The sequence below is a fragment of the Oncorhynchus gorbuscha genome, linkage group LG01 (genome assembly GCF_021184085.1).
Source record: "Oncorhynchus gorbuscha isolate QuinsamMale2020 ecotype Even-year linkage group LG01, OgorEven_v1.0, whole genome shotgun sequence".
Lineage (NCBI taxonomy): Eukaryota > Metazoa > Chordata > Actinopteri > Salmoniformes > Salmonidae > Oncorhynchus > Oncorhynchus gorbuscha.
The window spans coordinates 49,536,122-49,561,698 of NC_060173.1; the positions used below are offsets into that span (position 1 = coordinate 49,536,122).

At 44.1% G+C, this 25,577-nt stretch overlaps 1 protein-coding gene across 1 annotated transcript in view; it reads right to left on the bottom strand.

The window, feature by feature from the left end:
- Positions 1 to 4,794: 4,794 nt before the first annotated feature.
- The window catches only part of LOC124044554 (chemokine-like protein TAFA-5), a 181,640-nt gene continuing 160,857 nt past the window's right edge, over positions 4,795 to 25,577 (bottom strand). Inside the window, exon 3 of the mRNA XM_046364131.1 lies at positions 4,795 to 4,949. Coding sequence (XP_046220087.1) covers positions 4,795 to 4,949 — 155 coding nt within the window. The remainder of the gene's footprint in view (positions 4,950 to 25,577) is intronic.

The following is a 25,577-nucleotide window of genomic DNA, read 5'->3' on the forward strand; positions in this document are numbered from 1 at the left end:
ATAGGAGGAGCTCTTTTAATTTTTGGATAAAAAACGTTCCCGTTTTAAACAAGATATTTTGTCACGAAAAGATGCTCGACTATGCATATAATTGACAGCATTGGAAAGAAAACACTGACGTTTCCAAAACTGCAAAGATATTATCTGTGAGTGCCACAGAACTGATGCTACAGGCGAAACCAAGATGAAATTTCAAACAGGAAATGCCCCATATTTTGAAGGCACTGTGTTCCAATGTCTCCTTATGTGGCTGTGAATGCGCCAGGAATGAGCCTACACTTTCTGTCTTTTCACCAAGGTGTCTGCAACATTGTGACGTATTTGTAGGCATATCATTGGAAGATTGACTATAAGAGTCTACATTTACCAGGTGCTCGCTTGGTGTCCTCCGTTGCAATTATTGCATAATCTCCAGCTGTGTGCATTTTCCCTTTGCTTCAGAGGAGAAACCCAACTGCCACGAATGACTTATCATCGAATAGATATGTGAAAAACACCTTGAGGATTGATTCTAAACAACGTTTGCCATGTTTCTGTCAATATTATGGAGTTAATTTGGAAAAAGGATTGGCGTTGTAATGACTGAATTTTCGGGGGTTTTTCTTAGCCAAACGTGATGAACAAAATAGAGTGATTTCTCCTACACAAATGATCTTTTGGGAAAAACTGAACATATGCTATCTAACTGAGAGTCTCCTCATTGAAAACATCCAAAGTTCTTCAAAGGTAAATTATTTTATTTGAATGCTTTTCTTGTTTTTGTGAAAATGTTGCCTGCTGAATGCTAGGCTTAATGCTATGCTAGCTATCAATACTCTTACACAAATGCTTGTGTAGCTATGGTTGAAAAGCATATTTTGAAAATCTGAGATGACAGTGTTGTTAACAAAAGGCTAAGCTTGTGAGTGAATATATTCCTTTAATTTCATTTGCGATTTTCATGAATAGTTAACATTGCGTTATGGTAATGAGCTTGAGGCTATGATTACGCTCCCGAATACGTGATTGGTCTACGCAAGAAGTTAATGACCTCAAGGTCCTGTAAATGCATGTTTTGGTTTTTGCTCTAGCACTACACAGCTGATTCAAATCATCAAAGCTTGATGATGAGTTGGTTATTTGAATCAGCTATGTAGTGCTAGGGCAAACAACAAAACGTGCACCCAGAGAGGGCCCCAAGACAGAGTTTGGGAAACCCTACTGCTAAGCTACTCTACCCTCCTGCAGGCTTTCATTCCAACCTGGACACTTTCATTGCAACCTAGCATACCAGATTCTACTAATTAGCTGCTAACCAGCACCTTGCTTAGCTATAGTAGGTGTGTTACCATGGGGTTGGCTCAGAAGCTTGCTCACCTAGACCAATTAGTGGAAGAAATATCAGAATTGGGCTGCCTGTTTAATTAATTAAGCACAGCCCTTGTGGAGCTCCATGACTCAGACATTTTTTAAGTATGTAAGGGCGGTTTGACATAACCACTCCTGATTGTTCTGGGTCCAAGAATCATTGTGTGCTACTTAGTACTGTATAATCAAATAAATGTGTATGTCAAGTGTGCTCCCTCTCCGGACTCTAGGTCACCAGGCTGCTCGTTATGGCGCACACCTGTCACCATTATTACGCGCACCTACGCGTCATCAGACTCACCTGGACCTTCCCCAGACGTCATTGTTTCTGTTCCAGTGTTAAGTCTGTTCATTGTTTGTATTTCTTGTTTGTTGTTTTTTGTTTGTGTTTATTTATTAAAACCCTCACTCACTGAACTTACTTCCCGACTCTCAGCGCACATCGTTACAGTGTAGTAACACATGGAAAATGCATAAACATTTTGGTAACCTGATTGTAATGTGTTAATGTCCTGTATGTGTTTATAAGATAAATTGTATGCAGTCAAGACAAATCCATAGTTTTGAGACAATCTGTTGAAAATGTCGCTGGTTACATTACTGTGACTTGCACAATGCTTTGGCGAAGGGGTTCAACGCAATTGAGTCAAATGTATTCTATAACAACATCCAAGGCAGGGCTTAACTTTGGCGGTCTGTTCGTAGTTAAGTTAGAACAATGGGCTTGTTTGTTTGTCCCTGTTAAAGCCTTGTGGTTAAATAGCTGAATCCCTTAGCGTCGTCCACAATTGGCAGAGAATGGAGTCTGCTGCCGCCATACAGGAGATGGCTCTAATTGTCCACCAAGACACAACTGTGAGTTATTTGAAACAGAATTTACAGGGTTAGCAGCTCCCATGCACCCCCCCCCTGTCCATCTTGAAAAGAAGACTCATTAAAAGCAATGGTACCTGAACAGTGGATTTCTGCACATAAAATGCTTGACTTTGAAAGCGATCCTCGGGTTGACAGGTTTCATTATTCAGTGACTAGACTGACAGCCCACCAGCCTCCTGTCTCAGCCTGCGAACCATGGCACTGAGGACCTGAGCATGCATGACTACCCTTCAGCCTTCAAGACACTTCTGGATGGAAATTCAGCTAATTCTGCCTGATTCTTTACAATGCAGAAGAATATCACAGATTTTTACAATAGTCGGCAGACCCCAAAATATGCATGTTAGGAGGATGTTTATTGTAGATGCCTTAACACATTTGTCATTTATTCAGATTCAGTTAATGCCTTCTTTAAGCATATACAAATGTTCTATAAAAATATACACTACCGTTCAAAGGTTTGGGGTCACTTAAAAATGTTATTGTTTAAAAAAAAAAGCAAACATTTTTGTCCATTAAAAGAACATAAAAATTTATCAGAAATACAGTGTAGACATTGTTAATGTTGTGAATGACTGTTGTAGCTGGAAACGGCAGATTTTTTAATGGAATATCTATATAGGCGTACAGTGGCCCATTATCAGCAAACATCACTCCTGTGTTCCAATGGCACGTTGTGTTAGGTAATCCAAGATGATCATTTTAAAAGGCTAATTGATCATTAGAAAACCCTTTTGCAATTATGTTAGCACAGCTGAAAACGGTTGTGCTGAGTAAAGAAGCAATAAAACTGGCCTTCTTTAGACTAGTTGAGTATCTGGAGCATCAGCATTTCTGGGTTCGATAACAGGCTCGAAATGGCCAGAAACAAAGAATTTCCTTCTGAAACTCATCAGTCTATTCAAATTCTGAGAAATGAAGGCTATTCCATCTGAGAAATGGCCAAGAAACTGAAGATCTCGTGCAACGCCTTGTACTGCTCCCTTCACAGAACAGAGCAAACTGTCTCTAACCAAAATAGAAAGAGCAGTGGGAGGCGCCGGTGCACAACTGAGCAAGAGGACAAGTACATTAGAGTACCTAGTTTTAGAAACAGACGCCTCACAAGTCCTCAACTGGTAGATTCATTAAATTGTACCAGCAAATCACCAGTCTCAACGTCAACAGTGAAGAGGCGACTCCGGGATGCTGGCTTTCTAGGCAGAGTTGCAAAGAAAAGCCATATTTCAGACTGGCCAATACAAATAAAAGATTAAGATGGGCAAAAGAACACAGACACTGGACTGAGGACCTTTGCCTAGAAGGCCAGCATCCCGGAGTCGCCTCTTCACAGTTGACGTTAAGACTGGTGTTTTGCGGGTACTATTTAATGAAGCTACCAGTTGAGGACTTGTGAGGTGTCTGTTTCTCAAACTAGACACTCCAATGTACTTGGCCTCTTGCTCAGTTGTGCACCGGGGCCTCCCACTCCAATTTCTATTCTGGTTAGATCTAGTTTGCGCAGTTCTGTGAAGGGAGCAGCACACAGCGTTGTACGAGATCTTCAGTTTCTTAGAAATTTCTCACATGGAATAGCCTTCATTTCTCAGAATTTGAATAGACTGACGAGTTTCAGAAGAAAGTTATTTGTTTCTGGCCATGTTGAACCTGTAATCGAACACATAAATGCTGATGCTCCAGATACTCAACTAGTCTAAAGAAGGCCAGTTTTATTGCTTCTTTAATCAGGACAATAGGATTCAGCTGTGCTAACATAATTTCAAACGGGTTTTCTAATGATCAATTAGCTTTTTAAAATGATACCTTGGATTAGCTAACACAACGTGCCATTGGAACACAGGAGTGATGGTTGCTGATAATGGGCTTCTGTATGCCTGTGTAGATATTCCATAAAAAATCAGCCATTTCCAGTTTCAAGTCATTTACAACATTAGCAATGTCTACACTGTATTTATGATCAATGTGTTATCTTAATGGACATAAATGTGCTTTTCTTTCAAAAACAAGGACATTTCTAAGTGATCCCAAACTTATGAACGGTAGTGTATATTAGGTTGATTAGCTGCAATGCATGTGCCGTAGATTTAAATGCACAACCTTCTGCTACATTTATGAACAAAAGACAACATGCTAATGATGAGGATGCAAATTAATGCTGCATAATGAAGCTATTGAAATGGAGCTCTTTAATCAGCGGTGAAATTGATGCCTTGACAAGATAGCGAGTGACGTTAAGTGTGCATGAGTGAGAATTATTTCATCAACAAGCTTAAAGCTTTGGTTTTCTTTATGTTACCACATATAGACAAACATAACACATACTGTAACACATTCAAATAGCTAAGTGATGCAGTCATACAAACAACTGATTATATCAGGCAATGACCACACAGATATATACGTGGCAAAGGCTCACATTAAATTACGTTCTCCAGCAAATGAATGGCATTGTAGCTCTGAATGTTTCTACAGGGGCCTCTACACCATTCCCAGAAACACATCAAGGCCAAACAAAGGTCCCTGGACAGGTATTATGGCCTCTGGTCACTCTAACTGTGACAGATTGTGTGGTTACGAGGCTTGGCAGTCTTGTCTTACCGTGGTGGTCTTCACCCGGCCCCCAGGCTGTGTGCAGGTCCAGCCCGACTGGTTTACTAAGAGGTCACAGCCCTCGTCTTCCAAGCAAGGCATCATATCACACCACTGCCGGCTCCTCACAATGCGAGCTGTGGGGAGAGGACAGGAGAGGAAGAGGGACGGTTTACTCTCGTTATGGCCGTGGCTCTGTGGCTGATGTACCATTAGCTCATCTATCTATCTATCTATCTATCTATCTATCTATCTATCTATCTATCTATCTATCTATCTATCTATCTATCTATCTATCTATCTATCTATCTATCTATCTATATTACAAGTCAATGGTTAATACATTAAATCAAATATTTTTTACTACTGTGACAAAATCCAAATACATCCAGTCAGATGCAGAATGGATGAACAGTTTTGCACAACAAATGTGAGAGAAATTCTTTCAAAATGTATGGCAGTGTCTGAAAGTTTGCAGGCTTCTTTTGAAAACTGCCCAGCTATCATTTGGGTCCTTGGAAGTTGTGGGAACGTATGTTTTTGGTTTCCCATTGGTTCTCGGAAAACAGAGCCATACATTTTTCTGACCAGTAAAACTGAACCTTTTTTTAAAAAACGTTCTGATAATGGAAGTCAACATTTTGCCTGCTCTGGGAATGTATATGTTTAAGTTGCAGGGATTTCTGAGAATGTTTCACAATGGTTCCCAGATTTTTTTACTGGGAGGTTTTATTAACGTTTTGAGAACAAAAATTAAGGGTTATTTTAAAGTAATGAAAGGCCAAGAAAATAACATTATTTTGTCAACTTCCTTAAATTTGTTGAGGAAGCCAAGCAACTATTCTGCACCATTCCCAGAATGTTGTGGGATGGTTGTATGCAAAACAACCATAGGACAACCACACTCTCACCAAGCTCTAGGAAAGGTTCTCAGAACGTTATGTGCTAGCTGGGAAACTAGAAAAACACCTGTGTACAGACAAGGAAATAGAGAGAGACAGAGGGGAGAGAGGGGGAGCGAGAAAGAGTAAGTGACAAAGAGAGGAGAGAGAAAGAGAATAATCTATTATATACACCGACACAGGGACTTCGGTGTCCTTAATAAAGGATGCAAGATAAAGTGTGTGATAAACATGAGAATCTAGGATTTGCAGCACATGGACGGACAAGGGATATGTTATGCATGAAATACCATGATCATTAAAGTTATGAAACAGGAACACTCTAATGATCAGTACACTGCTGTACACCATCTGAGCTCTGGTTGTAATTATGCGCAGCCCACAGGAGGGAACCAACCAATGCATGGACATAGATCTCACGGTGGTTTGCGGCAAGGCTCCCTCGACCTTATCAAATCCGCCATGGTCAGATTCACGTGTGAACGGCAAGAATCTGTCAAGAATCTGTAGAATTATGCGATTACAAGCAGCAGTAGTTCTTCGTTTTGGGTTTTCTTGATTGATTATTTGGACGAATCAGGATTACGCAAAGGCGGCATTTAAACTGGGGCGGTGATTTCAAGCCCTGTGAGCGGTAGTTATTGTACCCCAACAACAATCAAATTGTTTTTGAAAGGTGTCAAGATTTTGCTGTGAACCAATGGGGTAAACGAGGTAACCACAGGTTGTTTTCCCGTTCTATCTAATACCAACTGGGACTATGGAATGGACACTGCTAAGATTCAAAATCACTAGGTTGAAAACATCCTCACTCACTTCTTCCATGTTTAGTGCTTCACACGTGTGTTCACACGGAGCAGAAACACAGGTGAAATTAGCGAAAGGGAGGGATTTGGCCGAGAGTTCCTTTTGCGAGGGAGGAGACTTTGCTTCCTTCCTTTACAAAATGGAAATCACAATTGTTAATGTCATTCCCCACAGAAGTTAAATGGGAATGACAACTTTCGTGAGAATTTAACTTCTGAGTAACCGAGATTAGACCTACTCCATATGATACATAATAATGCCGAGATAATAAAAAGACAACAATCACAGAGTGCCAAAGTATATTCAACCACATGTTTGTTTCATCACAAAACTGGGCAGCAGTATCTATCCGGTGAAGTCCACAAAGCAAATATTGAATGTAACAAACAGTTTCATGACCTACAGCGGGGTCAAGCATTTGAATGTTTCTGACAGTGTAACGGTCTTCTTCCTCCTCTGACGAGGAGTAGTAGGAAGGATCGGAGGACCAGTGCGCAGCGTGGTAGGTGTTCATGATACTTTTAATAGAACACAGAAGAATACAAAATAACAATGTGAAATAACAAAAACCGAAACAGTTCCGTGTGGAACACCCAGACACATAAAATAATCACCCACAATTCAAGGGTGAAAACAGGCTGCCTAAGTATGGTTCTCAATCCGGGACAACGATTGACAGCTGCCTCTGAATGAGAACCATACCAGGCCAAACACAGAAATACCAACTCATAGAAAAACAAACATAGACAACCCACCCAACTCACGCCCTGACCATACTAAAACAAAGACATAACAAAAGAACTAAGGTCAGAGCGTGACAGACAGTTTACTAAACAACTACTGATTTAGAGCCACAGAGAGTTACAGAAAGTTAGCACAAAGACAAAGGGAGCACTGCCTCCGCTATTCCAGCACCATTTCAACTTAAACATTTAAACATCATCAAATCAACTAGACAACTGTTGAAGTCAGAAGGTTACATACACTTAGGTTGGAGTCATTAATACTCGTTTTTCAACCACTCCCCAAATGTCTTATTAACAAACTATAGTTTTGCCAAGTTGGTTAGGACATCTACTTTGTGCATGACACAAGTAATTTTTCCAAAAATATTTTACAGACAGATTATATCACCTATAATTCACTGTATCACAATTCCAGTGGGTCAGAAATTTACATACACTAAGTTGACAGCTTGGAAAATTCCAGAAAAAGATGTCATGGCTTTAGAAGCTTCTAATAGGCTAATTGACATAATTTGACTCAATTGGAGGTGTACCTGTGGACGTATTTCAAGGCCTACCTTCAAACTCAGTGACTCTTTGCTTGACATCATGGGAAAATCAAAAGAAATCAGCCAAGACCTCAGAAAAAAATTGGAGACCTCCACAAGTCTGGTTCATCCTTGGGAGCAAATTCCAAATGCCTGAATCTACCACGTTCACCTGTACAAACAATAGTTCGTAAGTATAAACACCATGGGACCACGCAGCCGACACACCGCTCAGGAAGGTGATGCGTTCTGTGTGCTAGAGATGAACGTACTTTGGTGTGAAAAGTGCAAATAAATCCCAGAACAACAGCAAAGGACGATGCTGAAGATGAAGATGCTGGAGGAAACAGGTACAGAAGTATCAATATCCACAGTAAAACCGAGTCCTATATCGACATAACCTGAAAGGCCTCTCCGCAAGGAAGAAGCCACTGCTCCAAAACTACCATAGAAAAGCGACTATAGTTTGCAACTGCACATGAGGACAAAGGTCGTACCTTTTGTAGAAATGTCCTCTGGTCTGATGAAACAAAAATATAACTGTTTGGCCATAATGGTAATCGTAATGTTTGGAGGAAAAAGGGGGAGGGTTGCAAACCAAAGAACACCATCCCAACTGTGAAACATGGGGGTGGCAGCATCATGTTGTGGGGGTGCTTTGCTGCAGGAGGGACTGGTGCACTTCACAAAATAGATGGCTGCATGAGGGAGGAAAATTATGTGGATATATTAATGCAACATCTGAAGACATCAGTCAGGAAGTTAAAGCTTGGTTGCAGATGTGTCTTCCAAATGGACAATGACCCCAAGCATACTTACAAAGTTGTGGCAAAATGGCTTAAGGACAACAAAGTCAAGGTATTGGAGTGGCCATCACAAAGCCCTGATCTCAATCCTATAGAAAAGTTGTTGGCAGAACTGAAGAATTGTGTGCGAACAAGGAGGCCTACAAACCTGACTCAGTTACACCAGCTCTGTCAGAAGGAATATTATTTTGGAAAGCTTGTGGAAGGCTAACCGAAACATTTGACCCAAGTCAATCAATTTAAAGGCAATGCTACCTAATACTAATTGAGTGTATGTAAACTTCTGACCCACTGAGAATGTGATGAAAGAAATAAAAGCTGAAATAAATAATGATATCTACAATTATTCTGACATTTCACATTCTTAAAATAAAGTGGTGATCCTAACTGACCTAAGACAGAGAATTTTTTCTTGGATTAAATGTCAAATTGTGAAAAACTGTTAAAAACTGTTTAAATGTATTTGTCTAATAGATTGGAAACAATCTTAAAGATACCTAAAATAATTAAGTCCAATCAACGTTGCTAAATATCATGTGGCTGTCCATGGTACTGATTTCTACATGTACAGTGGGGCAAAAAAGTATTTAGTCAGCCACCAATTGTGCAAGTTCTCCGACTTAAAAATATGAGAGAGGCCTGTCACACTTCAACTATGACAGACAAAATGAGAAAAAAATCCAGAGAATCACATTGTAGGATTTTTAATTAATTTATTTGCAAATTATGGTGGAAAATAAGTATTTGGTCAATAACAAAAGTATATCTCAATAGTTTGTTATATAGCTTTTGTTGGCAATGACAGAGGTCATACGTTCTCTGTAAGTCTTCACAAGGTTTTCACACACTGTTGCTGGTATTTTGGCCCATTCCTCCATGCAGATCTCCTCTAGAGCAGTGATGTTTTGGGGCTGTTGCTGGGGAACACGGACTTTCAACTCCCTCCAAAGATTTTCTATGGGGTTGAGATCTGGAGACTGGCTTCTTCTTACGAAGCCACTCCTTTGTTGCCCGGGCGGTGTGTTTGGGATCATTGTCATGCTGAAAGACCCAGCCACATCAATGCCCTTGCTGATGGAAGGAGGTTTTCACTCAAAATCTCACGATACATGGCCCCATTCATTCTTTTCTTTACACGGATCAGTCATCCTGGTCCCTTTGCAGAAAAACAGCCCCAAAGCATGATGTTTCCACCCCCGTGCTTCACAATAGGTATGATGTTCTTTGGATGCAACTCAGCATTCTTTGTCCTCCAAACACGACGAGTTGAGTTTTTACCAAAAAGTTGTAATTTGGTTTCATCTGACCATATGACATTCTCCCAATTTTCTTCTGGATCATCCAAATGCTCTCTAGCAAACTTGAGATGGGCCTGGACATGTACTTGCTTAACAGGGGGACACGTCTGGCACTGCAGGATTTGAGTCCCTGGTGGCATAGTGTGTAACTGAAGGTAGGCTTTGTTACTTTGGTCCCAGCTCTCTGCAGGTCATTCACTAGGTCCCCCGTGTGGTTCTGGGATTTTTGCTCACCGTTCTTGTGATCATTTTGACCCCACGGGGTGAGATCTTGCGTGGAGCCCCAGATCGAGGGAGATTATCAGTGGTCTTGTATGTCTTCCATTTCCTAATAATTGCTCCCACAGTTAATTTCTTCAAACCACGCTGCTTACCTATTGCAGATTCAGTCTTCCCAGCCTGGTGCAGGTCTACAATTTTGTTTCTGGTGTCCTTTGACAGCTCTTTGGTCTTGGCTATAGTGGAGTTTGGAGTGTGACTGTTTGAGGTTGTGGACAGGTGTCTTTTATACTGATAACAAGTTCAAACAGGTGCCATTAATACAGGTAACGAGTGGAGGACAGAGGAGCCTCTTAAAGAATAAGTTACAGGACTGTAGAAAAGGCCCATGGAGTTGGTGGAATACTCCTTTAATTCATTGCCATTTACTCAGCTGGGCCAGGGGCGCTTTAATTAGGTCAGGTGGAAATGTCCTACAGATCTCAACTCCATAAAAGGAGGAAATTGCCATCGCCTGATCTCGCTGCTTTCTCTTCCCTAAATCCATCTGATCCAGAAGTTCTGTGCGTCCATGAATCCACGTAAGTCCACCGACTCTTACCTTTCATCTGAATGATCTGTGGTGAGTGGGCCATTCAGTTATTGTTTATAGTTATCACCGCGGAGCGCGGCTTGGAGCGCACGCTTCAAACATATTGTGTATTGTGAATTGTCAATGATCAAGGCCCTACAGATCCTCATAGGCCAATTACACAATCGATATGGTTCATGTGTATTGAAATTAATTATATGTACACATGAAGACTATTGAAAGCGTGAAATGAGAAACGTCATTGTTTGCTAACTGATTGACTTTGATCATTGGGGTTACAGATTGTATAACCATTCACTGTTTGTATTCTTTCATGATTTATGATAAATAGTTATGAGCCTAAATGACTCACGGATGATTACTATTGACTTCTTAGTGAACTGGACTGTTGAATTCCTCAACTTATGTTAATAATGACTGCTATGATTTGATCTTTGATTATGAATTTGATTGTATACATGTTATTTGTTTCCTTTGTGATGCAGCACAGACTACCTAGTAAATATACCACTTTATGGTTAAAGGAATTCCTGCCTCAGTCTCATACCTTCCTCTGTCACCTGACACGTGACCACCTGTTCACCTTCACTGTCAGTCATCCTACCTGTCCAGCTACCCACACAGATTCCACTAATCTTTCAATGGTCTTTTGAGCCGGATGATGACTGAACCAAAGACAGGGTGAAAAGGAAATGGAGGCGGAGAGGGAAGAATTGTCTCCCCTGGAAGGAAGAATAGAGGAGGAGAGAGCAGCTGAGGGAAAGGTCTTGGAACAAAGGAAATATCCAGGAGCTAAGCCTAAAGCAACAAAGGCTTCATCCTCAACTACCAGCAGCACCAGAAGAACCAGGCAAGCACCTGGTTATCTTAAGGACTATATGGTCGAGGTTCCGACATCAAAGGGCAAGCCCACCAGAGCTCAAAGAGTTGATGGATCAACTATACGTTTCAGCCATCAACCATCCCCTCTGAGCCAAGGACCGGCAACTGCTTTGGAGCAGGAAAGTGGTCTACGTGAAGAACCTATGGAGGAGGTAACTCTCACTGCACAGGTCGACCAGCTTCCAGAGGCAGGCTCCGCTCACCCCTTAACTAATGGGAAATCGTCTAAGCACTCTAGACGGAGTGGGAGGTCGACCAGTGGATACCCCTTTGGAAGTGGCCATGGCAGCCGCCATTCACTAGCCCTCAGCAATTCACAGACCGCTGTCCTACAAGAGAGGATGAAACTATTAGCTTTGGAGGAAATTGAGCGTCAGCTTGAGGAGGAACGACAGGCTGACGAACGATGTCACCAATTGGATGTGCAGGCCCGTAGAGCTCTACAGGAAAGGGAATTCATTGCCAAGGACCTGGCACAGCAGCGACGGCACCGTCAAGCCAGAAGGGAATTAGAGGAGGCACGGATGGTCTCATCCTTCCTGGAGAAGAACGAACAGGTAGTTGACCTGACCACCCTTCCACATGGACCTGAACTGTCTGCCTTTCTTTCCCGATCTGCCCCTCTGGTACAGCATGGCACACAGTCTTCGGAGGCTCCGGGGTCAACAGCCAACACGGAGCACGGGAGACGGGCCGCTCCGCCAACGCCCTCTATGCCAGTGACACAAGTTAGCATTCCTCCATCTGGACAAAGCATCACTCCTTCGCCTTTCCGCCAATTACCAACCAAGGAAAATTGTTCCTTTCGTCCAAGGCCAGGCCAGTCCTCAAACAGCAGGTCGGAGGGCTCTCGCCCAATTCCGGTTGCCACAAATGGACGGTCTGGGACAGTAGGGGACAGGCCCAATGAGGCCACAGTGGGCTCATCAGAAGTCCCGGGTTTATCCTTCACGCAACCAGAAGAGGGAGCCAACATTATGAAACTTCTAGTAGCCTCAGCCTATGGAATTCCCAGACCCAAACTGCCATACTTTGAAAACGGAAAGGAGAGTGAATTTGTCCTTTTGGAAATGGCATTGGAGAGCCTACTGGGTATTCACGGTCATCTGTCAGAACGCTACAAATACCAAGTACTAATGGATCATTTGCGGTTTCCCAGTGCATACAGGCTGGCCCAATCATTTATGCACTCCGCAACACCATACACTGCAGCTCTCCAGGCCCTGAAGGCGAGATATGGTGAGCCACGTCAGCTAGTAAAGAATGAACTAAACAACATCCTGAACACGTCTCCAATTAAAATGGGAGACCATGCTGCCTTCCAAGAATTCTCCCTGGCTGTCCAATCCCTGACCTCGATGCTCCAATCCGTTGAAGGAGAAGACGGGAACGAGCTTAAATGTGGCTCCCACGTGGACAGGCTTTTTAGCAAACTTCCAGTGTACCTCAGAGACAGTTTCATTGAACATTGTTTGAATAAGGGCATCCTGAAAGAGGGCTCGAGAAGCACCTATGCTCTCAGAGACCTGGCCACATGGTTGGAGGTGAAGGCAAAGGCGAAGAGCATCGCTCACCAGGCCACAATCTCCGCCATAGCCACAGGGGGAAGGAAGGAGTTTGAACACCAGCAGGGACAGAAAAGACCAAATCCCACTACCATGTACTTAAATAGTGAGGCCGGGGAGGAACCCGGGAAGAAGACCCCTCTCAAGAGCAAGAACATCAAATTCCAGCCTTACTGCCCATATTGCAATAGTAAGGGGCACTTCCTTGGCTCATGCCCCAGAGTAAAAAAGCTCACGCAAACTCAATTGAAGGCCTGGATCACTTCAGGCGAGCGATGCTACAAGTGTGCCCGTAGCCATAAGGTGGAGACCTGCACATTGAGGAAACCCTGCAACCGCTGTAAAGAAATCCATCTCACCGTGTTGCATGATCTATTTCCCCAAGCACAGAAGGAGCAGAGTATGCTCATGGTAGGAGCTGCAAAGGAGCTGTACCTCGACCAGCAGAACCGGTCTCCAAGGGTCATGTTGAAGGTGGTCAAGGTCACTCTGCAAAGTGAAGGGAGAAGCATTGATACATTCGCCGTTCTAGATGATGGGTCAGAAAGAACAATCATTCTCACAGTGGCCACCCGTCAGCTTAACCTGGAAGGGACCCCCGAGACCCTTAATCTTAGAATGGTGCGACATGATGTTATCCAAATGAAAGGCTCTGCTGTAACCTTCAGCATTTCACCTTCAGGAAACAGGGGCGTGGCCTATAACATCACCAATGCCTTCACGGCAGATGGCTTGAATCTCACAGAGCACTCCTGCCCGGTAAGTGTTCTACAGAAACAATATCCTCATCTACGAGGATTGCCTCTTCCTAACCTGGCCAGAGTAGCGCCACTTATCCTGATTGGGTCAGACCACCCACATCTCGTCACCCCGACTGAGCCTATACGAGCTGGACCAGAAGGAGGACCCATTGCTGTCCATACATCCTTGGGTTGGGCTGTGCAAGGTCCATCCCATCTACTTCTCTCCACCCAAGCTGTACAGTCACAGCAAGTCCTCTTCACCAGAAGCAATCCAGATGCAGCCACTGACCTCCTTCAGAATGTTGAGAGGCTCTGGAAGATGGACACCTTCTCCAACCGGAAGCTACAGGAGGTCACTCGCTCGAAAAATGACTCCTATGCATTAGACCTCCTGGAGAAGAGCACCACCACCACTGAAATGGATGGCGTTCGCAGGTATGCAACCCCACTGCTACGGGTGCCCAACCATACTCCTCTGGCAACCACGACACGGGCTGTACTCCCACTACTGCGTGGAACAGAGCGACGCCTGGTGAAGAATCCTGAGCTTGCAGAAGTTCATAACCGAGAGATTCATAACCTTATGGAGGCAGGCCACACCCATGTCTCCTTTGTCATGGCCAGGTCCAGGGTCGCACCCAAGAAGCAGTTGTCAATGCCTAGGCTGGAACTCAGTGCTGCCCTTTCCGGAGCCCAGTTGGCCTCTACCTTGCGAGCCGAGCTCACCTTGTCAATCCAACGGGTCATCTACTGGAGTGATTCGACCACTGTATTGACCTGGCTCAAGTCGGAGTCCTGCAGGCATAAGGTGTTCGTCGGAACTCGCATCGCTGAAATCCAAGACCTAACAGAAGTCCAGGACTGGAGGTATGTTGATAGCATAAACAATCCTGCTGATTACATTACTAGAGGTAAAACCCTTAAGGAATTGGCTAAACCCCATCGCTGGAGCTTGGGACCACCATTCTTGTCCCAACCAGAGAACGAGTGGCCGACAGCCCCCAGGCGTGCGGCCCCTCCACAACCAACTGAAGCTCATGAGTTAAGGAAGTCCGCCCAATGCTACAGCATTTCTACAGAACCAACAAATGTAATGTAAATGTACGGAACCAACAACTGCTCTCCCTGACCTAACACAATCCCAAACACTGCCGGATCTGATCACCGCCACAAACCAGACCTCAGATGGGGTGGCTTCTATACCTACCTCCCTCGCGGCAGAGACACTACTCCTCCAGCAAGCACAAGCAGTTAGCTTCCCTGAGGAGTTAAAAGCTCTGAAAGCCGGTAGGGAAGTGGCTAAGGACAGCCGTCTTCTCTCTCTTGCCCCAGAATATGATCCAATCCTTGGAGTGATCAGAGTCGGAGGGAGGCTGCGCCAAGCAGAGGTTTTGGACCCAGATGCTATCCACCCAATTATCCTTGACTCCAGACACCCTCTTACCAGGCTCCTCATCAAGAGTTATGATGAGCGGCTTCTCCACCCAGGTCCAGAGAGGGTCTATGGGGAGATGAGGCGGAAGTACTGGATAATTGGAGGACGAGGAGCCATTTGTAAGCACCAATATGCCTGCATAGAATGTCAGAGATGGCGGGCCGGTACTACGGTGCCCAAAATGGCAGATTTACCCTCTTCTCGCTTGCGCCTCCTTAAACCACCCTTCTGGTCAACAGGAGTAGATTGCTTTGGCCGCTTGATGATCAAGTTAGGTCGTCGTGTGGAAAAGCGCTGGGGCATTCTATTCAAGTGTTTGACAACCAGATGTGTCCACCTGGACCTACTGGAGAGTTTGGATACGGAAGCCTTCCTCATGGCCCTACGGCGGTTTATCTCCCGACGGGGGAAACCCTACGAGATCCTGGCTGACAGAGGTACGAACTTCAAGGCAGGAGAAGCCAGGTTGGAGGAAGCCTTCCAAGCCATGGAACCCAGCCTCCAGGATCAGCTGATGGACCAACAAATCTCATTCAAATTTAACCCTCCAGGCGCTCCTCATTTTGGAGGAACATGGGAGCGAGAGATCAAATCTGTAAAGACTGCCTTACGAGTCGTACTAGGGGACCAAACTGTCACTGAAACTGTCTTGAGGACTGTCCTGATAGAGGTGGAAGGGATTCTGAACTCCAAACCCTTGGGATATCTCTCTGCAGACATCGCTGACCACGATCCGGTTACACCGAATATGCTCTTGATGGGACGCCGAGATGCGTCACTTCCTCAAGCCATGTATGCTGATACCAACCTCGTAGGCAGACGCCGGTGGCGACACAACCATATCTTAGCTGACCATTTTTGGGCCCGATTCATTCGGGATTACCTACCAAGTCTACAGCACAGAGGGAAATGGCGGAGAGAAATGGCCAGCCTGGAAACTGGCCAAGTAGTAATGATGGTGGACCCTCAGCTGCCTCGAGCCTCCTGGCCGGTGGGCCGTATAACTAAGACAATGCCTGGGACCGATGGTCGTGTTAGATCAGTGGAAATCCAGGTGAAGAATCGGACATGTATCCGGCCAGTTGCCCGACTGATTCCTCTCCCTGAGATGACAGAGGACGGGGAGCAATGAGCCTTTTTTGAGGAATGTGGAAATTAACAAATTTCCGGGGTGGCTGTAGAAAAGGCCCATGGAGTTGGTGGAATACTCCTTTAATTCATTGCCATTTACTCAGCTGGGCCAGGGGCGCTTTAATTAGGTCAGGTGGAAATGTCCTACAGATCTCAACTCCATAAAAGGAGGAAATTGCCATCGCCTGATCTCGCTGCTTTCTCTTCCCTAAATCCATCTGATCCAGAAGTTCTGTGCGTCCATGAATCCACGTAAGTCCACCGACTCTTACCTTTCATCTGAATGATCTGTGGTGATCGGGAGAGTGGGCCATTCAGTTATTGTTTATAGTTATCACCGCGGAGCGCGGCTTGGAGCGCACGCTTCAAACATATTGTGTATTGTGAATTGTCAATGATCACGGCCCTACAGATCCTCATAGGTCAATTACACAATTGATATGGTTCATGTGTATTGAAATTAATTATATGTACACATGAAGACTATTGAAAGCGTGAAATGAGAAACGTCATTGTTTGCTAACTGATTGACTTTGATCATGGGGATTATAGATTGTATAACCATTCACTGTTTGTATTCTTTCATGATTTATGATAAATAGTTATGAGCCTAAATGACTCACGGATGATTACTATTGACTTCTTAATGAACTGGACTGTTGAATTCCTCAACTTATGTTAATAATGACTGTTATGATTTGATCTTTGATTATGAATGTGATTGTATACATGTTATTTGTTTCCTTTGTGATGCAGCACAGACTACCCAGTAAATATACCACTTTATGGTTAAAGGAATTCCTGCCTCAGTCTCATACCTTCCTCTGTCACCTGACACGTGACCACCTGTTCACCTTCACTGTCAGTCATCCTACCTGTCCAGCTACCCACACAGATTCCACTAATCTTTCAAGGACTGTGAGAGCCAGAAATCCTGCTTGTTTGTAGGTGACCAATAACTTATTTTCCACCATAATTTGCAAATAAATTCATAAAAAAATCCTACAATATGATTTTCGTTTTTTTTCTTCTCATTTTGTCTGTCATAGTTGAAGTGTACCTCTGATGAAAATTACAGGCCTCTCTTCTTTTTAAGTGGGAGAACTTGCACAATTGGTGGCTGACAATACTTTTTTGCCCCAATGTATGTGTGTGCTCTCACAAGTAGAAAAAACATGTTATTGAGGCACCATACTTGAAGACTAGATGAACGCCAATGCCATCCTCCTCTCCTTCAATTTGGCATAACGGTCCATGGCTGTCGTACTTTAGTAAATGCTTTTTGCTTTTGGTGTCCTAGACTAGCTACCTGGCTAAAATGCTTTCTAGCCTAATTTCCTCGCATGGTCGCCAGGGCCACCCACAGTTGAGCTTAGCTCAACGCTGATTGGCAAATAATTTTAAAGATTTTTTTTTAATCAAAATAGGCCAAATGCTTATTGACATTGCTACGCGGCAAAGTCTTACTGTTTTTGTCCAGACAGCATCCATAGACATAGATAGAGGACTCATCTTTGTACCTGTGCCATTATAGTCTTTGTGACAGCATGGGCATTGCCATTGAGCCAATTTCCATTTTGAAATAGTACATTTTCTTCATCACGATTGGCTGATCCCTTCTGATGACCCAGTTGGACATGACTCCAACAGGGTCACCAGGAGGGATCAGCCAATGAAGTTGGAAGTCCCACCCAGTTGACTACATACAAATGGGGGAAACCCTCAATGGCGCTGCCCATGCTAATACAGCCTTTTGGCATCTAGTGGCCTATATCATTCTCTATGACAGCATCAGATACATGGGCTAGACATACTGAGACAGAGGGGCACTGTTTCCCTTGCTTTGATTATTTTTTGGGTGAGATAGGTACAGGGAATTTTGTTTTATCATAAATAAAACATATAAATGTGTCAAATTTTTGGGGAAGCCTGGCTTCCCTCGGCATCCATGAATACATACACAACACTGTGCACTGCATGTATGCGTGTGCGCGCACGTATGCTCGACACCTGCTCGACACTGGAGACTGCAACCTTCCACCACAATACCACATGTTGGGAGAGGGTGTGTTCAGGCGTTATTATCAAGCCCCTAAAGCCAATTCCTGTTCACTTGCACAGTCAGAAGTGAAAACAACACACAGAAAGGGCATCCGTAATGACAAAGGGAAAGAAAAATGGCAGAATAAAACCTGCCAATGAATAATTAGATCTGTATTATGAAACAGATAATTTTAACTCTACAAAGAGCTTTCTTCTCTTGATGTAGAGCTGTTTTTATACTTGATCATACACAAATGGCTATTCATAAGAAAGTAGGGCATTTGCACACTTGAATTTGCATATCATGACACCCCAATTGGCCCTCAGAGAGAGAGAGAGGGATAGAGAGAGGGATAGGGGGAGAGAGAGAGTTACATATTTAGGTCAAGGGGAAATTAATAATTTAGCAGAATATATGATAACAAACAAAAAATAAAACTATGCAAATGTCAGCACATACAGCAAAGAAGAGGAACAAATCACTGTTGCACGAACTTAAAGCCAAGGGCAATGTTATTGTTTTCACACAGAGAGCAATGTCAAGGAAGCAATCTCAATTACCTCCACAAGCATTGCAAAAAAATCCATTGTACAAACTCAATCAAGTTACAGTAGATTTAAGCTGTAATGGAGAGATAAAAAAAAAACATGTTTTCCTCCAACAGAGGATCACAACAGAAACATCAGGGTAGAAGTCTGCACAGGACTGATTTCTTCACCCCGCTCCCACTGGCTTTCTGTCCACTCCCAACTGTGCCAGCAAGAACTGGTCACCAACCCAACCGCAGTCCTGAATGTTAATTTAGGCCCATGTAACAGCTCGCTTGCCAGCCACGGTCCCAGCAATTTTGGGTCCTAAAGGCAATATCAAAATGAGCAAAAATAACCTATGAAATATGTTAAATTACCTGAGATTCTCACGTGGACCATTATATTAGGCTAGTGGCATTACTGTGCTATATCAGCCAATAGGCTAGACATAGTTTGAAGAGAGCAGAGGAGGAGAGAGAGCGGACACTTGCACTTTCTCTTGAGCTCTGTCTGACCGCCCACTTCTGCCCGCAGCATGAAAAATGATATCTGTCAGCCCTCTACATCAGGGCTATTGTTGATGCAACAACCTATACCAAATGTATTTGGATGTTTTAATGGGAACAGCTGATGCCAATGTTCTTAAAGGGGACATATGCAACCACAAAGGAACTAGACAAGGTAAAAGGGTGAAGGAAAAAAATATCAAAAGATTTAACTTTGAGTGAAAAATATCTAATTAATGACATGCAATTTAAATTCACATCACCCCAGTCTCAATGAAATTACAGTTTGCCAGGGGTGCAGTAGGTATCCTTCTGAAAATGAACAATTCACATGGGGAGAAATTTGAAAGCCAGAGATATAGATAACACAGAGAGACAAAACCATTTATACTATTCAAAATGCACTCGGATAACCTGCACAAAATTACAATCCGATAGGGTGACCAGAGGATGACAAAGAAAAGTAAATTGTATACGGACTGCTTAATAAGGTAATACATTCTCTAGTGGCCTATTGAGACTGGCAATTTGATAGTGACTGTAATAGTCTCAATTATCAATAACATTTTGAGTTGAACAACACAAAGGGTACTTAATTACATTCTTACATTTTCCCATACCTTTATCTGATGGGGAGGGGGTTGTGGAAGTGATACATATATCACTAATACCAAGGAAAAAAACCTGGATATAATCTACCTTCATGAATGTGTGTGAGTGCAGATGGAGAGTTGATGGGGGCGGATGGGGGCCACTGTTCAACTTTCAGAGATAAGACAGAAATAACATTATTACATTCACCAGTGGGGCAGTATGACATGCTATTTCACAGACAATGAGCTATCAACTGCTGGCCACCCTGGGTGATAAATACTGCTTAAAATGAGATGTTGCTGTCTTTTATGTACACCGACAGATTGACAGATTGACCAGGTGAATCCAGGTGAAAGCTATGCTCCCTTATTGATGTCACCACTTAAATCAGTGTAGATGAAGGGGATTTTCAAGCCTTGAGACAATTGAGACATGAATTGTTTATATGTGCCATTCAGAGGGTTAAAGATGTAACTACCTTTGAACAGGGTATGGTAGTAGGTGCCAGGCGCACCGGTTTGATTTTGTCAAGAAGTGCAAAGCTGCTAGGTTTTCCATGTGTATCAAGAATGGTCCTCCACCCAAAGGACATCCAGCCAACTTGACACAACTGTGGGAAGCGTTGGAGTCGACATGGGCCAGCATCCCTATGTAACGCTTTCGTCACCTTGTAGAGTCCATGCATCAATGAATTGAGGCTGTTCTTAGGGGAAAAGGGGGTGCAATTAAATATTAGGAAGGTGTTCCTAATGTTTTGTACACTCTGTGTATTTCCACACTTTGAGGTGTGGAAGAGCTGTTTGAAAAGAACCGGCTGAAATTTCTGCCTCTTTTGGTGGGATAGGGTTTTGGCCTGCCTGGTGACATCACCAGGTGGTAAATTAGTAAATAGACCAATACAAAAGAGAGTTACAAACCTCTCTGCCAATAACAGACCACTCCCAGACAGTTCTTTCTTGAGAAATAGCTCTGTGCTAAGCTTTTTCCTTTTCTTTTCTTTTTTACTGAAAACAATCACAGTAAGGTACTTTATTGTTCCACAGAAATTATTTTAAATTGAGATAAAAAACGGCAGAAGCTAGGGGTCCGGAAAGAAAGGGTCTGGGGCTGCTAATATGCCCGAAGGACAAGACAGGGAATACTGAGAGAAATGCCTCTGCTCTTCATATAACACTCTATATTTATTTATTTATAGATTATCAGTCATCATTTAAATGCCTCTCCAGGGTAGCTCTCCGGGAAAAAGGTTTGAGAGCATCGCTCTAGTCTCTCAAAAAAAGGTTCTAGTTAGTACCAAAAAAGTGTTCTTCATTTTGTCACTGTATTGGTTCTTTCAAAAACCCTTTGCACGGTTCTTCATTACACCAGCTACGCACAGAGGGTTCTTCAAGGGTTCTTTGGGAAGGATGATGGTACAATGTGGAAACAATGGTTTCCATTGTTTTTTGCTCTTTTAGTCATAATTCAAATGTAGGGGTGACGGCTCATGAAAATATTTTGGGGCATGGTTTACTGAGCTTGTTTTGTGCAATTTTGAAAGAGATTGTCATTCCACTTGATCTAATCTGTTGTGTTATGCTAGTATATGTTATTCAGTATACAACTTTTTCCAGTGTTAGTGATGGGAAGTACGGCTCTTTTTGACTGGTTCAGTCCAAAGAACGAATCTTTTGACTCATTTATTCTGTAGCTCAGTTGGTAGAGCATGGCGCTTGTAACACCAGGGTAGTGGGTTCGATTCCCGGGACCACCCATACGTAGAATGTATGCACACATGACTGTAAGTCGCTTTGGATAAAAGCGTCTGATAAATGGCATATATTATATTATATTATTATTATTTAATTTATTTGAGTAAGTAATGCCCAGAGCATGCACTTGATTTTTCAAGCCTCTCGTTCACATGTGGTTCACCATAAGAAGTTTATTAGAGCTGTCATTTGTGACTGAGACTTTAAAAGTGTGCTTTAACAAAATAACATAACCAGAATAAAAAACCCTGTTTTATTCACAAAGATCCTTTGAGATTTAGAAAAGTTCTTTATAGAACCAATCTCCATAAAGGTTCTAGAAAGAACCCCCATAAGGTGTTCTATATACTGCAAGCCCAAAAAGGGATGTAACTAGGGCTGTTGCAGTGTCTGTATTATCTCCACACCGGGGGTCATGAGTCATGAAGGCAGTCAAAATCCACATGACTGTTTAGTAACGGTAATTAGGCTTCTCTAAGCTATGATGCTGCTGATGGTCATTAGTAGCCTACCAAACTTCGTACTCAGCACCCTATTGTCCCTCTAATCACTCGGACATTAATTAACAAATGTCTTCAAAACTGTAATCAATCACTTCATGATTGCCCATGAGCTCATGTTAAGCAACATGTATTTCTCAACTTTCCTAATATTAAGCACATTGTTTAACTTTACAACAGGGCTATAGCCTACCTGGCTGGCATGAAAATGAATCACGGGAAGAGCGTCCTCTGTTCGCTATTTAACTATACACTACCGGTCAAAAGTTGTAGAACGCCTATTCATTCAAGGATTTTTCTTTATTCTTACTATTTCCTACATTGTAGAATATTAGTGAAGACATCAAAACTATGAAATAACACATGGAATTATCTAGTAACCAAAAAAGTGTTAAACAAATCAAAATATATTTTATATTTGAGATTCTTCAAATAGCCACCCTTTGCCCTGATGACAACCCAAACCATCTCAATTGGGTTGAGTTCGAGGGATAGTGAAGGCCAGGGCAGCACCCTTGATTGAAAAGGTGTTCTAAAACTTTTGACCGGTAGTGTATAGATGACATGTATTTTTTCCCACTGCCCCTGTTTTGAGACAGATGCATGATAATGGTCCATTCTAAATCAAAACGACCTAATTAACTTCTTCGATATAGGGGGCGCTCTTTTAATTTTTGGATAAAAAAACATTCCCGTTTTAAACAAGATATTTTGTCACAAAAAGATGCTCGACTATGCATATAATTGTTCTTTGGAAAGAAAACACTCTGACGTTGTCACGCCTTGGTCATTGTATCTTGTTTTTTTGTTATATGTTTGGGTAGGCCAGGGTGTGACATGGGTTTATATGTTGTGTTTCGTATTGGGGTTTGTATTAATTGGGAGTGTGTATTATTAGGGGTGTGTCTAGTTAGGCTTGGCTGCCTGAGGCGATTCCTAATTGGAGTCAGCTGATTCTCGTTGTCTCGGATTGGGAACCGTATTTAGGTAGCCTGAGTGCGCGTTGTATTTCGTGGGTGATTGTACCTGTCTCTGTGTTAGTCACCAGATAGGCTGTATTAGTTTCACTCAGTTTGTTGTTTTCTTCTTCAGTTATTTCATGTACCGCATTATCTTCATTAAAAGTCATGAGTAACCTACACGCTGCATTTCGGTCTGACTCTCTTCAAACAACAGATGAACTTCGTTACAGAATCACCCACCACCATTCACAGACCGAGCAGCGTGTGAACTGGCAGGATCTAAAGGAGGACGTTATGGACGGCAGAAGCAGGGATTATACGACGTGGGAAGAAATCGACAGGTGGGCGGCCGACCCAGAGCGAGTGCAGGAGCCCGCCTGGGATTCCCTACAGCAATGCGAAGAGGGCTATACACAAAGCACGGTTATACAGAGCGAAAACCGAAGGTAACGGGAAAGCGCAGAGAGAGAGTGGCTGAGTCAGGAATCAGACCTGAGCCTACTCTCCCTGTTAATCATGAAGAGCAGTTGCAATGGGAGAGACTGCATCATTTGGAGATTTGGACATGGGAGGAGGAATTAGACGGTAAAGGACCCTGGGCGCAGCCGGGAGAATATCGCTGTCCCAAGGAGGAAATAGAAGCAGCTAAAGCGGAGAGGCGCAAGTATGAGGAGGCAGCACGGCGACGAGGTTGGAAACCGGAAAGTCACCCCAAAAAAATTATTGGGGGGGGCTAAAAGGGAGAATAGTTATACCAGGTAGGAGACCTGCGCATACTCCCTGTGCTCACCATTGGGTTAGAGAGACCGGGCAGGCACCGTGTTATGCTATGGAGCACACGGTGTTTCCAGTGCGGGTGCAGAGCCAGCTGCGACACATACCAGCCCTTCCTATTGGCCGGGCTAGAGTGGGCATCGAGCCAGGTAAGCTTGGGCAGGCTCGGTGCTCAAGAGCTCCAGTGCAGTGCGCCTGCACGGTCCGGTCTATCCAGAGCCACCTCTACACACCAGTCCTCCGGTAGCAGCTCCCCGCACCAGGCTTCCTGTGCGTGTCCTCGCGCCAGTACCACCAGTTCCAGCACCACGCACCAGGCCTCCAGTGCGCCTCGCCTGTTCAGCACAGCCAGTGCTTTTCTCTCCTCCTGCGCTATCGGAGTCTCCAGCCTGTTTAGCGCAGCCAGAGCCTTTCTCCTCTCCTGCGCTGCCGGAGTCTCCTGTCTGCCCAGCGCTGCCAGTCGGCCCAGCGTCACCAGTCTGCCAGGATCCACCAGAAGTGCCAGTCTGCCAGGATCCGCCAGAAGTGCCAGTCTGCCAAGATCTTCTAGATCGGCCAGACAACCTGAATCATCCAGTTCCACCAGCCAGCCAGGATTTACCGAGCCTACTACCTGCCTGAGCTTCCTCTCAGTACTGAGCTTCCTCTCAGTACTAGGCTTCCTCTCTGTACTGGGCTGCCTCTCAGTACCGGGCTTCCCCTCAGTACCGGGCTGCTTCGGTCCCGGGCTTCCCCTCAGTACCGGGCTGCTTCGGTCCCGGGCTGCCCCTCTGTCCCGGGCTGCCCCTCTGTCCTGAGATGCCCCTCTGTCCTGAGCTGCCCTGCTGTCCTGAGATGCCCCTCGGTCCCGAGCTGCCCCTCTGTCCTGAGCTGCCCCTCTGTCCTGAGCTGCCCCTCTATCCCGAGCTGCCCCTCTGTCCCGAGCTGTCCCTCTGTCCCGAGCTGCCCCTCTGTCCCGAGCTGCCCCTCTGTCCCGAGCTGCCCCTCGGTCTCGAGCTGCCCCTCAGTTATGTGGGGATCAGGGTGAGGACTATTAGGCCATGGTCAGCGGAGAAGGTGGATTATCCTAGGACGCGAAGGGAAGGAACTAGGACATTTACGGAGTGGGGTCCACGTCCAGAGCCAGAACCGCCACCATGGACAGACGCCCACCCGGACCCTCCCTATGCTCTTGAGGTGCGTCCCGGAGTCCGCACCATAGGGGTGGGGTTCTGTCACGCCTTGGTCATTGTATCTTGTGTTTTTGTTATATGTTTGGGTAGGCCAGGGCGTGACATGGGTTTATATGTTGTGTTTCGTATTGGGGTTTGTATTAATTGGGAGTGTGTATTATTAGGGGTGTGTCTAGTTAGGCTTGGCTGCCTGAGGCGATTCCTAATTGGAGTCAGCTGATTCTCGTTGTCTCGGATTGGGAACCGTATTTAGGTAGCCTGAGTGCGCATTGTATTTCG